Here is a 15,424-nt window from a genome sequence, read left to right as displayed (position 1 = left end):
TTTTCACACACTCTAACTCCGAGCCACAGAGCGGAGTCTTGGCCATGGGTGATGCAGCTCAGCCAAGAGAGCCGGGCAATAGGAAAGGATGGGGCTGTAGCTCTCTGCACTACTCTTCCCAGGAAGCCATGGAAACCCTGGAAGATCTGCTATGGTTTCTGGGTATGCAGCAAGCACAGTGCTGGCTATTCCGTTAATATTTCTTTTTTATTCCTTTCTCACGACTATGCCATGACATTCACTGAGTTAACTACACCAGACTAATCTATGGCGTGGTCTTCCCGCAAAGAGGACCATGAAATGGATGATGACTTTTTAACTGTACTCAAAAAAAAAAAAAAAAGGAATTAAAATCAATCAGCAAAACTCAGATCTAAAAGTTAGTGGGCACAGGGGAGCCTGCGTGGTTGCTCTGTCCCTGCGATGCTGACGTGGAGCTGCTAAGAGGATTTGAGGCAAAGGACTAAACCGTGGGAAAACATTAACAGGATCCCTTGGCACAAGGACTCAAGCTGGTCGCAGCATCCACAGCCCTACGCTCAACAGGTTAGGGATGATTTCACATCTCTATCCCCACAGACATCTAGAAAGGAGCAAGGTGTTTATTTTAAGTTAGGGAATGTTTAAGTCAGCTAAATGGATTCACTTTGAACTGAAATTTGCTCAGGACTGTTGACAAGACTACACATCCTCCCCATCCTCACCCAGCTTTGCTGTCCCGCTCACTTTCACCATCCCGGTGTCTTTTGCTTCATCCACCACCACCCAGCCATCAAATACAGAAGAAAGATGGTATTGACTTTTGTTATTATTTATTAAAAATTAAATTCTGCAAATTACTGTCAAAAAAAATCAATAGATTTAAATAAATATACAGATTTCAGGATGCTACATATGCCACGTGTGCAATAAGTCACCTAAAGATGAGACATACACACAAGGAAATATACATAGTACTTTACAGCAGTATTTTTATTTTAAATTACTTGGCTCACATTAAACCATGTGCAAAGTTCCCTCTGGAACAAACCCTTTCAGGATTTTATTTTATTTTTTTTTTTAGAATGACTCAAACCTTCAGAAGGTTAAATATAAAAAAAAGTTTCTCTGCAGCTTTGGGGACCAAATGATTAGTCGGCAGTTTCATTTACAATACAATCAATTGGTCTAATTTTCCCCCCTCCAGGGCACAAAGAAAAAATCAAGGAAGTATTTTGTATGTCCAATGGGACTACACTTGCAACAGCCACAGATTTTGGTCCACCACCAACTTCAAGTAGCCTTTTTAAATGCTCATGTGTAATACTGGATTGGGCAGCAAGGGGGACCCAACAGTGGTTCCAGGAGAGCAATTATTTATCTGCACGAACCAGATGACAGCTGCAGCCACAATTTATAATAGAAGTTAATCTGCCCAGGCAAACAAAAGTGCATTTGCAATACAACTCCGGAGTCTTGAGATTGTGTTTGCCTACAAGATTGGTTTCTAGGTCCTGGGCTCTATTTTTTCCAAATTATCCTTTCCCTCCCCTGGGCCAGCGGCACCGTGCTGCTCCAGGCCTGGGGACACGGACACGGTTCTGGCATGGGTTGAAATCCAAGATGAATCTAAAGCTGTGCAGACAGTGCTGTGCTCTCTTCTTAGCGATCCTTTGCTCCACAGCAATCCCACCCGGCTGCCCCTTGCCTAATGCATTCCCTATTCTTCTCATCGTGACATGCTATACATACACTGGTCATTTATTTAATATAGAGTCCAACTCAGAGACCTGATCTAAGCGAAGCAGCAAGCAAGCCTTTGCGTGCTATTTTCCCACCACCCACCTTCTCTTCCCCGAGCCTTTCCTTTCAGGTGGGGCTGAAAGCAAGCCGGGGTATTAGGTTAAGAGCTGGAAGTACTCTACCCTGCTAAGGGCATGTCCAAGGAGACGAGACAGATTCCCAGCACTAAACTCATCCAGCCGAGCAGCTGGGCCCTGCCTGGGACCCAGGGGGGCTGCCTCCCCCGGGCGACGTGGGGCTGCTGCAGGATTACAGCTCCACTTCAGCCTGCTCACCCCCATGGCAGCTGCACCCGATGGCAGGGGTCGTGCTTGGGTTTGATACAAGCTCCAGTGAAAGCAAGCTATCCTCCACCTAATTAAGGGCCACTTAAGGACAGACGGCCCTTCAGTGAATTCCTCACCCGAAGAATGCCACCGACTACTCAGTTAGCTTTTAGGCTTCTAGATGGTATATATATATATTATTATTTTTTTAATAAAAACTGGGAGCTGTTTTTACCATGGGAGTCTCTTTTGTATGCACATCGCACTGTCTGACAAGAGAAAAAAGTGCAACGGTGGGCTCATGCTGGTGGCAGTTTATCCCCCATCTACAACGAGCAGCCAAACCACCGCTGAGCGGGGCCAAGCTGGAACCAAGTCTTGGGCCAAGACATGCCCAAAGGCAGAGCAGACCAGCGACAGGGCTCAGTGCCGCCAGGTCCAGAACTGCACAGAGCCTCCTGGTTTGTACGTGACTCAACTGCCCGGCGCGGGCTGACCCTCTGCCTCGGACTCCAGTGACGAGTTAAGCTAGCACTCTCCCAGCAAGACCCTTGCCTGATCCAAAAAGGCACAATTCAGCTCCATGACACATCTGTGACTGTATAGAGAGAGGCTTTTCCCTTTACAACAGTCTCTGAAGTGCACGCAGTACTGGTTCACGCAACAGGAGCATGGAGACTTCCACTTCTTCCCCCTTCCACTCATGGCCTTTCCTTCAGCTCTAACTACCGACAGCGGAGTTAGCGGCACCCACAGGACTCCAAATTCTTCTGCTGAACTTGGTATGCACCTGTTCCTTATCTCTTCTTCTTCCAGATGTTCTTCTTCCAAGGCAAAACTGTCGGCTGCGCGTTCCTCCGAGAACGGTGCTGATGCTTGCCGAACCGCAGGCTGGAGACGGCAAGATCCCTGTAAACAGAAGAGACACGATGTTCATTCTCTGGTCCGTTTTCCTACTACTCAGCAACAGCCTGTATTATGATATTTATCTAACCCTCGCCAAGATTTATTTTGAGGCAGAAGATGGGGGAAGGGAGAGGGGGAATTTCTAGCTGCAGCTGGATTAGGCCACAGCAGAGATCCATCCAGCCCAATAACCCCTTTCCACCAGTGGCCGGTGGCAGGGGATTCAAGGAGTCCTGCAGCAGGGCACGACTCGAGTGATGCTTCCCCAGATTTGCCTTTCAGAACTCGTTCCCATTGCAAAGGATTTAACTGCCACCGACGGATCAATCTTCCTTCAGTCTGCCAATACCCTTTAACCCGTTCACACTCCTGGAGTCCACGGTTCCTTCCAGCAAAGGGTTCCACAATTCAGTGATGTGAAGGAAGCTATCTCCTTTGGTCCAAAGCTGCTGCCCAACCAAGCATTTTCCTGTGTGATGCCACCCCTCCCCGCTTCTCATACCTCACCCATTTGCCTGTCCCCTATCAGGGGAATTGCCCACTCCAATCAAGAATTACGTTTTATATCATATTCCTCTAGTTTTGGAGGAGACAAGAAACTCTGCTTCCCTCAGCTGTTAGCCTTCCATTCTACGGAGAGCAGAAATAGCCAAGTCTACTCATTCAAAGGCAGACGAGAGGGGGAAGTCGGGTCAAATCCAAGTGGCAACTGCAGCCTGGGGTTACAACCCCGGATTTTAAAAGTGCTTATGAGGGACATTCGGAGGGGGTTTAAATGTCTCACCTGAGAGCTCTCAGCAGGCCATGGTGGGAAGGCCTTGCACCACCTCCCTGCGGAGATTTCATGGATGCTCCAGCATTCACTGGGACCTTCAGACTCTGGAGGTACCTAATGAGCAAGAGGAGACACTTGAACCACCCGCGCCACGGTAAGTACCCGGGGGAGCGCTGCTCTAATGTCACCAGTGACAGACTAAGACAGTTGAATGCCTGCTTTTGAAGGGTTAATTGCAGCTATTTCAGAGCTATTCATAGCTCACTTTTACTTCTATCCTTTTCTATCCTCGCTCTATTCAGTCTCATTTAATCATTGGGAATTTTAACTATTGCCTTGACATTAAATGACAAATCTCTACAGTGACTTTGCCCCCCCCACCTCCCCAGCGTAAACGCTACTCTCTATGTCTGGCTGAAGCCAGACGACCGAGAGCCCACGTGCACTCTAAGAAGAGCTGGCAACAGAAGATATCTGCCTTGTGAGTCCCAGCCCTCAGCAGCCCTGCTCTCCTGCAGCATCTCCCACGCAGGAGATACAGGTGTCCCCCAGCTTCACCCCCTCCCCCACTCCCGCTGGTCCTTCTCCCAGTTCCTCCCATCCCACCAGCGCACCCAGCACTTCCTCAGCCTCCTGGCAGGAGGGACGGAGGCAACATTGCTTCATATCAGCTAGCAAAGAGACTGTTGTACAACAAAAACACCCCAGTGACACTTTGCCAGGGCCTCTTGGGAGGGGTATAAAAGCCACTAGACAAGTTCCAGCTGTTTGCAAAGAGCTGCGCAGCCCTCCCCAGGGAGGCTGCAGAGTTACTCCAGCTCCTGAGCATCATCCGCCTGCTGGCACCCTTGCCCAGCAGCCCCCAGGGACATCCCCAGGACCCCCCCAGACTTACCCAGGCTTCGCCTGGCAGAAGGTGGCACAGATGTCGTCCCTCGAGTGCGAGCACTCGCACCTGCCGAGCGATCTCTTGCGCCGCCTTGGCGGGCTTCCCAAGCCATAGGGAGCGGTGTGGCTGTTAAAAACAAAAGAAATCAGCTATGCAGCTAACTTTTTATTAGCCAACAGGTTTATAACACAGTCCTGGGAGGCAGCCAAGCCAGTGCCAGGATAATAAAAGACTCATCTATAGACATAAGGTGAAAAGGTCACTGATATGTCTAAGCCTTTAAACTCCAGCTCCTCTCCCACCTACTGTTTTCCCCACCCTACCCCTCCCAGGGAGATTGCTGTGCCAGTATGTGCTGGGTTGGAAGTGGAATTTTCTCCCCTCGCAGCAGCCCAGGTGCCCGTGCAAGGGTCGCCGCTGGGGCTGGGCGAGCTGGCAGCTCACCTGGCTGGCAGACCCAGGAGGAGCCTGGCTGCCCCAGTCCGCCAGCCCCAGCAGCATCCAGCAGCCAGTTTCTCAAGCACGGAGATGTCAGGGCTTTCCCTCCCCCCCTGCTCCGTGGGTTTTAACACACAGGACATAGTGCAAATCAAGATGTCTTGGGGCCACAACAGGTTCTTCTGATCACGGCACGCTTTCAGAGCTGTTAGCACATTCCCGCTCCATCCTTGATCGCAATCTACTCTCCCAGAGGGTTTAGGATTGGCAGGGACTGCAACTATTCTCTGAGCAAGCAGCGAGTTGTAATTGCACGTTAGCAAGCATGATTATAACCACACCTGAGTACATGTGTTTTGCTCCGGTGTGATGGCCATTGGTCTGAAACTGCTCGGAAAGCTGCTGTAGCATTCCTGAGGGCAGGACTTGGCAGCCGCAGGACGTTAGTGCCAGCCCACCACTGTCTCATTAACGATACTGGCAGGCAGCAGCCTGGCACCCAGTTTGCAAGCAGGGAGAGGAACTTTCTGACTTGCAGCTACAACATCTCAGTGCTGCTTTTGGCTTCTAGAGGTACAAATCCCAGAAAAAGCTGAACCCAGGAGGAAGCAGCACTCCACGCTGTCACCCCCCTGCCCTGTGGGTTAAGCTGCCAGTCCTGAGCAGGAGCACAGCTTGTCCCTTTCTGGATGTTGGAAAGGACTGGACTTGCAATGCTTCCCAGAGCAGGTGCCACAAGAGCCTCCCAGCACTCACCCTTTCCCATCTCCTCTAACCTAACCCCATCCTCCATCAGAAAATACACTCACTCACTCATCAGCAGAGCCACCCCTCCCCAGCAAGCTACGTTCATGCTCACCCAGGCGTGTTGACCCAGATGATGTCCAGGTGACAGAAGTAAATGCATTCCTTATCCAGCCAGCTGTTGCAGGAACATCGCTTGGTCCTCGGGTGCGTGGCCAGGTGGGACTCCAGCGGAGGATGGCCCATACCTACGGCAGAAGGAGGAAGGGATGAGTTGCAGGAAGAAGGGATGAGTTGCAGGCTCGGCGCAGGGCGCTGGAGCGCCCGTTGGTTTGTCACCTCCGCAATTACACCTCCGGTAAGGATTACGGCGATTGCAATCCACAGGCAGTTTTACAGGGGGCGTCGATTAGGCTGTGGGCTCATTAAGGATTTGCATCACCCTGGCAGCCGCAGAGGCAACCCCCGGACCAAGGGCACCCCACACTGCACCCCACACCCTCCAGCCCCCCGTGCAGCCCTACCTCCCAGCTGAGTGGAGCATAAAAAAGGGGTCCCCCAGCCAGGGCAGGCTCTGAACCCCCCTCCAGCTCACCATCTCCCAGGAGGGTGCAGAGGGCGATGACCAGCAGGATGGCACCGGCGGGGTGGCTGGCCATGGAGGGTCTCGGGTGGCGAGTTGGAGGCTTTTGGGGTTGTTTTATCCTAGAGTTGGTTGGTTGGTTGTTTTTTTTCCTTTCTTTCCTCCCCACTGCTCCTCCGTGCGCTGCCGGAGCCGCCCCGATGCGTCTGGAGCCGGCGGGGGCCCGGCAGGTGCTTTATAGCCCCGCCGCCGCCGCGTCACCGCCCCGCTCCGCCCCGCAACGTGGGGGAAACACGCGTGGAGCGGCGCCGGGGGGGCACCGAGACGCCCGCCCCGGGGCCGCCCCCCCCCGCCCCGCACGGGGCGGGGGGGGCGGCCCCGGGGCGGGCGTCTCGGTGCCCCCCCCGGCCCCGCTCCACGCGTGAGACCTGCGGTCCCGCACTCCGCGGAGTGCGGGAGTGGAAGAGGTGGCGGAGGGTGGATGCGGCGTGGCGGGGCGGGGGGAGGCATCGTGTTTGTACCCCGCCGAGGGTCACGAGTGGGGGCTGCTCCTGCCCCCCCCGCCCCGCGGCGTAGCCGGGGGGCAGAGGAGGGTTGGGAGCCGGGGGCGGGGGGGCAGGCGGTAGTTTGCCCCCGCCGCCGGCAGATGGAGCGGGAGCCCGGCGGCTGCTTGCCCCACGCGTTGTGGAGGGGAGCCGGGGGGGGGCTGGTGTCGTCCCGTCCCTTCCCCCCCGCCCCCCGACTTTTCCCGGCCGAGGGACCCCCCCCAGGCGGCTCCTCCGGGCACAATGAAAAAAAAAAAAAAAAAAAGGGTAATTAAAATTACACAAATTACACAGTTAAGCGGGCTGACTTGGTCCGCACGGGAATGCCGATTTAACCTGGGTGAAGTAGGTAGAATTGGGGAAAAGTTAAATTCGAAATAAAATTGTTTACTCAATTCAAGAAAATTAAACAGCTAAATGAAAGTCCCTGCATTCTCTCTCTTTTTTTTTTTTTTTTTTTTTTTTTTCCCCCCGTGAAATCAGTTTAAAGTATTTTGCTGGGTCAAGCAGTTAAAATTTCTTGCGATGAAACTGTTCGACCGCTGCCTAGTTCTGCTGCGACATTAAGGATGGCATCATCGACATGATCTGCACGTTTTTAGGATACAAATAATGTAAAAAAAATACAGAAGTCCCCTCCTGGCGTGTGCGAGGAGGCAGGCAAAGCACCTTCATTTTGCCCAGTGTGTGTGTTACGAAGTAGGAAACTGTCCTCCAGAGCAGCGTTGGGTACTGACCACCACGGGGATGGATAAAAGCTTCCAGGCTTCACAAATCCAGGGTAAATCTCGGGAGCGGAGTATAACCAGGAGGACGAACAGGTTAGAAAAGCCAGCAAAGGACTACTGCACTTGACTGCCTTTTTCAAGATGTTTTTAAAGGCTTCTTAGGAAAGGGAGTGTATTTTTGTTTGTTTACAATGAACAATTTAAGGTTTTATTGTGCTGTTGTTGTGAACGGATGCAAGATGATGGCAATTACAGTGAATGAGTGTGCGGTCTCATGGAAAGTGTAACACGTGCACGGGGAATGGGAAGAGAAGTAAGAAAACGTGCAGTGAGCTAGAGTGTGGAAAAGTGCTTTCATCTGAGCAATCGCTTCTGCATCTCATGCAAGTAAAATGGGTCGCGATTGCATTCTGCAAACAGTGACAAGAGGCTTTAACGTTCACTCAGACCAAGCAGCAGTGTGAATCCCTCCCTGTGTTCACGCCAAATGCGCGCAGAAGATGTGTGCAGGGCAAAACCCACGGTGGGATCAAAAAAAAAAATATGCTCAGGGGAAATTACTGTTCTTGTTCACCAAACGACTCTGAGTGTGATGGCACATGAGAGCAGAGACACTGGCGAGAGCTGCGTTTATCGAGTGGGGATGAAGTGAGGGGGCGCGGGAGGCCAGAGCAGGTGAAAAATGGACACCTGGGAATGGAGCTAAAATTGCAGGGTAGAGGACATTAGGCAGAGTAAACCAGGAATAGCGCAAATTTTATTTCAAAATAAGAGGAAAACAAAGATGTAACTGATAAAGCAAAGCTTCAGTGTGGTAGGCAAACAAGCAGAGGGAAGTTTTGAACCTCTGTGCCAATGTAACAATCATTCTAAAGAAAATAGGGAAATACAATAGCAGCATTACCTGTGACAGCCCGTGTTCCAGCTGTGCCAAGTTTCAGAGTTATGTCAGAGCCCAGATACTATGTGACATTCCAGAGGCCAGTTCAATGATACGATAAATCTCCCTTGGCTCCGGCTTCTCTGATCCTCATTCTGGTCACTCCCGGGTGAAAGAAGATATCCTCGACGTGGGGAAGGTAACGCAGCAGTAGTTACCCACACCGAGGAAAGGCTGGGGCATAAATGACATCATTTTGCTTAAAGAAGGGGCTCTCTCTTAGAAAAGGTGCTACCAGTTGTTTGCATGAAGCATGAGACAGAGCCACAGCAATAAGGCTTTCCAGGATTCAGTTGGTGAAAGGATCAGCAGAGAACTTTGTCCCATGAAGACCCCTCATGTCTCCAGGAAGGACGAAGGGTCTCAAGTTCATCTGAGGTTTTGGAGATCTGGGTTCAAGCTATTTCCTTTACCAGACTCCTTTTGTGGCCATAGCTTTGTCACTTAGCTTACACTTCCAAGAAGTGCCTGACGCCACCTGTAACCATCTGTAAAGATCTCTTACTGTGTCACTGGAAGACAAGTGCCCAGATTTCTGCTACCTGTCTGCCTTTAACACAAGGTGCAAAAACATCTTTGCAAACCAGACCTTTCATCCAAGATTTCCCACTTGTTTTCTTCATTTCTCATAAATCCCAAGAGATTTACACCGTCGCTGCAAATGTTACACCCTCTTGTTCATATATGCCTACTGAATGGAGTTTGAACTATTTTTTTTTTTTCTTCTCCAGGAAATACCCTAATGTACTGAGCAGGCACAAACCTGACCAGCACACGTATGGATGTTTGGCACCAGTGTTTCAAAGATTTTAAAGGATGTGGGGCTATGGAGGAAAGTCTCTGTTTGTTGCAGGGGCGTAGGAACCCTGCAGAGAAAAGGTGGGGTTGGGTTTGCATTGACCAGGACCGCTTTGAACTGCTCCTGCTCTGAGAACTTTGTCCAGAGCTACAGAATTTCTGTGTGAAAAAAAAAAAGCCAACAATGACCTTTTAAAAAGTAATTTGCCTTTAGGTTTGCGAAGAAGAACGTCCAGACGTAGGGTAAAACATCCGTCTCAGCATCAACCATGCCCACAGAGTATTATTCTGGTAGCTAACTAGTGGCTTCAAGAGTAGCTACTCATTTTAAGCTGAATGTTCAATCCCGTATTGATTCAATTGTTCCATCCCCTGTTGATTCAATTGTTCCATACCCAATCCCCAGTACCATGGGCTGGGGGGTCAGCTGGGACTGGGAGCAGTGGTTCCCCTTGACCTCCTGGACAGAGAGAAGCTGCACTGCTCCTGAAACTGTCCCCGTTCCCCTGATAAAGAGCAGGAGCTGCTGCTTCCCAGGGCCAACACTCCTGGCATTATCACCACACTAAAATCACTAAGAAAAACAACAGGCTGGAGCAGAGGGACGGGTCCGTGCTACACAAACACGGCTTCCAAAGAAGGAACAAAGGCGTACACAGGGTCCTAAATGCCAAAGATGGGCTTTGCCTCCTGCGGTTATTTTTTCCCTTTTGTTTCTGACTGTAGGAATACATTGTTCACTTCATTGTGCAGAGTTCCAGGCAGACATGACGAAAGGGACAAAACAGCTCAAGAAAAGAGACGTCCCATGCAGCATTAATGAAATGCGCTGTTTGGAAACAAGGAACGAGCAAACAGGAAAGGGCTTTAACCATTGAGAAGACGGGATCCCAGCGTGTTCTTGGCACCGGCGGGAACAATGGGGTGATGTCACGAGCCAGAATTCCCCACGGTGGATGGAAGCCCAACAAATAATCATAATTCTTGTCCTGGGACATAAGCAAAATTTTTCCACAGTTGGTCATCCCCCATGGAGTCCCTGTTAGGAAGTGTAGGAAAGAGACATTGTCAAGCGAAGCTTCCTTTGGGAGATGCGTCGCCCCCCCTCCCTACCCCCGGATCAAGCCATCAGTTGTTATAAATCACTGCTTTCTGCTGACTACGAGGAAGTTCAGTGTGGTGCCGGGAGGCTGAGCACAGGGATGCCTGAAGAATGTATTTCACCCAGTGAAGAAGGGTGCACACAAGGGCCTGGATCCTTGTAAGGGGAAAGGGGCAGGAGTCTCCTTAGCTCTCCAGTGCTTTGACCCTACACAGCATCGGTGTGGAGTGTCGTCCTTATCGCTTCAAAGGTGCTGAGAATGGCAAGGAGTTTAGGAGGCAGAGTCTTGCACAGACAGTGGTGTTTGGAGAATTTCAACCAAGTTTAAGGCTACTAAATAACACGAGCAATATGAGGGCATCCTCCAGATCCCAGACTCTCTTTCTGATTTGGGCTTCCGGTCAGCTGCGTGGAGAGTGACCTGAAGTTCACTTGCAGCATCCAAGCATTTTCTGAAGCAGTTCCTGAATTCCTCTTTGGCTCCTTTCTTTTCACAGGGACTGGTTCTATGGAAGGACTGGGATAGCCAGGCAATCCTCACAGGTTGTGACGGCTTTCACTCATTATTGGGCTATTAATGAAAATCCAGACTGCTCGCACCTCATCAAGATTTGTTCTGCGAGACCCCAGCCAGCTTCTCTGCAGAGCACACCAACCCCAGGCTGTCGCTTTCCTTTTTTTTGCATGGAGGTTGGTGTTAGTACAATGGGGAGGTGGGACTGCTTGGCTGAGCTGGACATGGGATTACTGTTTCAACAGCAAAAAGGACTTCAGTGAGTCTAGGCCAGTCATGAAATGGCAGCTCTAAAGAGAAGAAACATTAAGATCTGAGTATTTGCATGGTTTACTGATAACAGATTTGTCCCTGTTCTATGTTTGTCTGTGGTTTGCATTATCAGTGCCTGAATATACCATGAGGGTTTGTTTACTCCACTCCAAGTTTAGAGATCTTTGTGTGTTTTCCCCATCCTAGGAATTTCCAGAGAAATTCTGCGGCCCTCACAGACATGGGGAGAGGTAGCCCGGCCCCAGGCATTGGGACTGCCATCGGAAACTGCCAGAGCTGCCCTCCTGCCCCACGTTTCCTGGTATCACAGACACAAGGCTTCTCTGTTGCCAAGGCAGAAATCCCACCAGGAATGTGATGGGAGAAGGTGGGGTCAGACAGGAAGGTGAAGACCATGTCCTGCAGCCCCAGGCATGGCTTTCTCCATCCTTTCCAGCGAGGTGGGACGGGGGCAGGAGGCAGCAGCTTGGCTGGCTTTTGCATGGACCACCTCTCACACCCAGGAGAGCCCGCCTAGTTGTAGCATCACCCAGAAAGTGTCTTCCCCCGTGGCAGTCCTGGCCCCTTGGCAGGATGCTGCCCTTTGCCTGCCTTGCATGTGCCTTGAGCCAGCCTGTTAAAATCAGGCTGCTCTTTGCCTGGCATCCTTGCCAGTGAACTGCAGAAACGGATTATCTCAGACCCATACGGCACACAGAGGAGACAAAGCCATCAGCTTTGCTCTGCAGGGCATGGCAGCACTTTCCTGATTGAGAGTTTAAATTTACAGTGGCCACGAGTGACTCTGAGACAGCAAAGGGGGAGCCCAGGCACCAAATAAAATCATGCTCCCCTTTCTGTTGTTCTTCTCCGCTTTAACTAGAGGTCTCAAACGTCATTTGAAGAGGCCAAGTTTGATATCACAGGGGTTATGGCAATGATGGACTGCCCTGGGGTGTCTTTCAGGAAGAAGGAGGCCCCATCGCAGCAATTTGGGAAGCTGATGATGAAAACGTACAGGCAGTGAGCGAGAAGTGTGATTCTCAGCTGGTTTCAAAGGGAGAAAAATGAGTTGAATGTCTCAGAGACCTTTGAAATGTACTGAGCTGTCTGTCTGTAGTCTAAGATGATTATCACTCTGTTACACAAGTGTAATTAATTTTATAGCAAAGCAATGAGTTCTTTAGTGAAATAAAAGAGGACACCAGTTGGAATTAAATCCAGGAAGGGACTAGCTAAACTGCGGGTATTGTGAACATATGGATGTGTGGTCAGCTTTGGAAAGGGACAATCAACTTCATGCATCAGGGCTCTCCTATTATATTAGACCCAGATGAGACCTACAGCAGGAGCAGGACGTTCCTTATCCCTTACGGCAGGACTTGTCCACCTTCCTCTTCAGCATCTTCTGCTGGTCACTGCCACAGCCCACAGACCTGCTCTAGTCTGGTTTTACCGTTGTTATTTTAAACTCATGATAAATGTGCTCCTCATGACTCCCTTCCACGCTGCTGTGGGAGCTCCTGTAGAGAGAGGCACGGGCGAAAACTTGCAACTCTCCCACACCAAGAAATTTGCTGAACTTTTTCAGCACAAGCTATTCCTTCTTTCAAAAATGTAGGGACTCCAAAGGCTGTGAACTCATGCAATTTCTTCCTCACTACCTGGGAAGCAACAGCATGTTCACCCTTTCTCTGGATGGAAAAGTTGCGCCAAAGGGAAACGTTTTCAGGTAAGAAAGTTTTTTTATATGTTAAACTGAATGACAATTACAAATCTGTCCTGTGTGCCTGTCTGATTACATACATTCTGTGCCCAAGGGGCAAGAAAAGAAAAGCACAGTGTGTGTTTAGACAGCCCCACGGAGACATTCCTTGTACGTTGGGTGTTCATTGGAACACTTTAATATGGATGTCTGCCTTTACTCCACCCTGATGCTTGAACTCCTTCAGCTTTCCAGAATGATGAGTGACCTGGAATTTATAATTACAATAGGTGTAATGCAATTAATCACCACCTCGGAGCTGTCTTCTATCGCTAACGGCTTTATGATACCAATCCTTTGCAGCAAGTGCATGAGAACAGCTTGTGTAACATAACTATTTCCAGCCGAGACAAGTTCAGTGGGGTTTCTACCACCCGGACAGGCGCGAATATCCCTTTCTGCAACAGCTGCTTTCTGCAAAGGCCACGGTGTTCCAGGTTGCAGACACAGCAATATTCGGTATCCAGTTCAGGTCCCAGCAGATGACACGTGTGCTTGAAGTCCCCTTTAAGCAACTAGTTTTTATTTGGCCAACAGCTTAAATTCATTCCAGATCTCTCTTTCCCAGTCATTCTTTTGGGGGAGATATTTGGGGTAAGTATGTGGGGTAAGTGAGCTGCAAAGATTGGCCAGAGACAGTAATTCATACAGAATAAGACAGAAGTTAAATATAGTTTGAAGAAAACCAAGAAAAAAACGAAGAAAATGCTAGTGGATGCCCTTTAAACCTCAGCACTTGTACATGTGGTTAATTATTAATTATTGATATGGTTTATTGATGTATTGATGTATTGATTTGTGCCACCTAGAGGACAGATCCCATTGTTCTGAACAATGTCCAAATCCAGGACAGCACCTGATGAGTTTATAAGGGTTTTCTAATGAGAAGTGCTGATGCGGGAACACTGAAGATTTTGAACACTGATAACATCTGTTTTCCCCCAAAATTGTGGGTAGAGTAAGAAATGAAGTACAGAGCTTTTAAATTTGTCAGTTTGCTACATTCAGGGAAATTATTTCAGCTCTCAGTCTTGCAATTTGTTGCAAAAAGATCAAATTGATTTCATTTTCTTTACTCAGGGGCTCAAAATTGTAATGGAAAAAAATTCTCCTATGAAAATGCAACAATTTAATCAGACTTGCAATTTTTAAAAACATCTTGTTTTTAAGAGAAATTAGAAATACTTGAGTCAAAAAAAAAAAAAAAACAAAACCCAAAAAAAAAACATTTCCAGCAAACTAAGAAGGTCGTAATTTCCATCCAGCTCTATTTGCAATTTTGGTAGGAGATGAGAGACTCCAGTCTGCAGAAGCAGATCATTTAGGGAAGGAAACAACGAAAGTTTTACAAGAAAGTTTAATTAAAGTAGGAGTAATTAGGTGCTGAGGAATCACAACACAAACCTGGCAAGGGATCAGTCTCTGCTAGCAGTGTCTTTTTGCTGTATGTCTCTGCCCTTGGACAGATGTAACCATAATTTCAGTTACTGGTTAACCAGCCTGCCATGAAACTTCATTCTTACGGGCTGGTTTATGCTATAACTATTGGTATCTGACTGCAAGTCCAGAGGGATCAGAGCCGAGGGTAGCAACCAGATTTTCTGCTTCACTAGAAATGCTGCAATTTTATATTCCAACATAAAATGACATAAAACTATTAGGTGTTTCATATTTTAAAAAAACAATCCCATTAACAATATTACCTCTGGCTGCAGAAAAGGATTATTCTGAGCAAACACTTGCAGTTGTTGGTCTCTTGAAAAGAATTTTAGTATATTAAAGCAAAGGTCTCACTTTGAAAAGTAAATTTAAGCAGAAAAGCAAAATAATCCATTCCAATACTGTAGGTATGAGACACTGCAAATCTGTAGCAATGCTTAATTTTATTGGCTTTGCTGCTAATTTGTTGGTTTCAGTACATTCAGTGTATTTGTAAATTGTATTGTAACAATACCAGCTGTGTTTGTATTTCACCCAAAGTAGTTGCATTTCTAATACTCATTTTGTCTCAATTTCCCAATTCTTCAATGGTGGAGAAGAGAAGGAAGGAGGTAATCTTGTCCTTTTTCTTGCCACTGGTTGTTTTGTCTATTTATTCTACAAATTCCTTGGCTGTCTGTGATGGGTCTGAGCTCTCTGACCCCAGCTCAGAGACCAGGTCTCCAACAGGAGCTGCTGGGCAGGGAGCACAGCGTGGCCGTTGAGTGGTTTTGCTCTGAAGGCCACACGTTAGTTATGTCTGACATGTCTTGGATGCCACAACCCATCGCCTTTGTTACTGGAGATAATAGAAAGTCTAGGAGAAAACAAGGCAGATGAGTAGCAGAGGTGAGAGGACTCGGCTTCCCCAGAGCTGTTACTATTTATACCTCAAGAATTCTTCAAAGTAGCCTCCAC

At 48.8% G+C, this 15,424-nt stretch overlaps 1 protein-coding gene across 1 annotated transcript; it reads right to left on the bottom strand.

Moving 5' to 3' along the window:
* Positions 1 to 2,258: 2,258 nt before the first annotated feature.
* On the bottom strand, positions 2,259 to 6,585 carry EDN2 (endothelin 2). The gene is made up of 5 exons (XM_074563247.1): positions 6,396 to 6,585; positions 5,916 to 6,048; positions 4,625 to 4,744; positions 3,739 to 3,843; positions 2,259 to 2,957 (listed from the first exon to the last, which is right to left on the bottom strand). Exons 1-5 carry the CDS (start codon positions 6,457 to 6,459, stop codon positions 2,846 to 2,848), a joined length of 534 nt encoding a protein of 177 aa, XP_074419348.1. The 5' UTR covers positions 6,460 to 6,585; the 3' UTR covers positions 2,259 to 2,845.
* Positions 6,586 to 15,424: the final 8,839 nt, after the last annotated feature.

This window comes from Larus michahellis, chromosome 19 (assembly GCF_964199755.1).
Source record: "Larus michahellis chromosome 19, bLarMic1.1, whole genome shotgun sequence".
NCBI classification, from domain to species: Eukaryota; Metazoa; Chordata; class Aves; order Charadriiformes; family Laridae; genus Larus; species Larus michahellis.
This window is presented reverse-complemented; position numbering and strand designations above follow the sequence as displayed.

Excerpts from the sequence above, each read along its gene's own strand:
- EDN2 (XM_074563247.1), bottom strand. The coding sequence starts at position 6,459 with ATGGCCAGCCACCCCGCCGGTGCCATCCTGCTGGTCATCGCCCTCTGC. Across the intron at positions 4,745-5,915 it reads ATCTGGGTCAACACGCCTGG|CCACACCGCTCCCTATGGCT; the intron begins GTGAGCATGAAC and ends TGTTTTTAACAG. Across the intron at positions 2,958-3,738 it reads GGCCTGCTGAGAGCTCTCAG|GGATCTTGCCGTCTCCAGCC; the intron begins GTGAGACATTTA and ends TTCTGTTTACAG.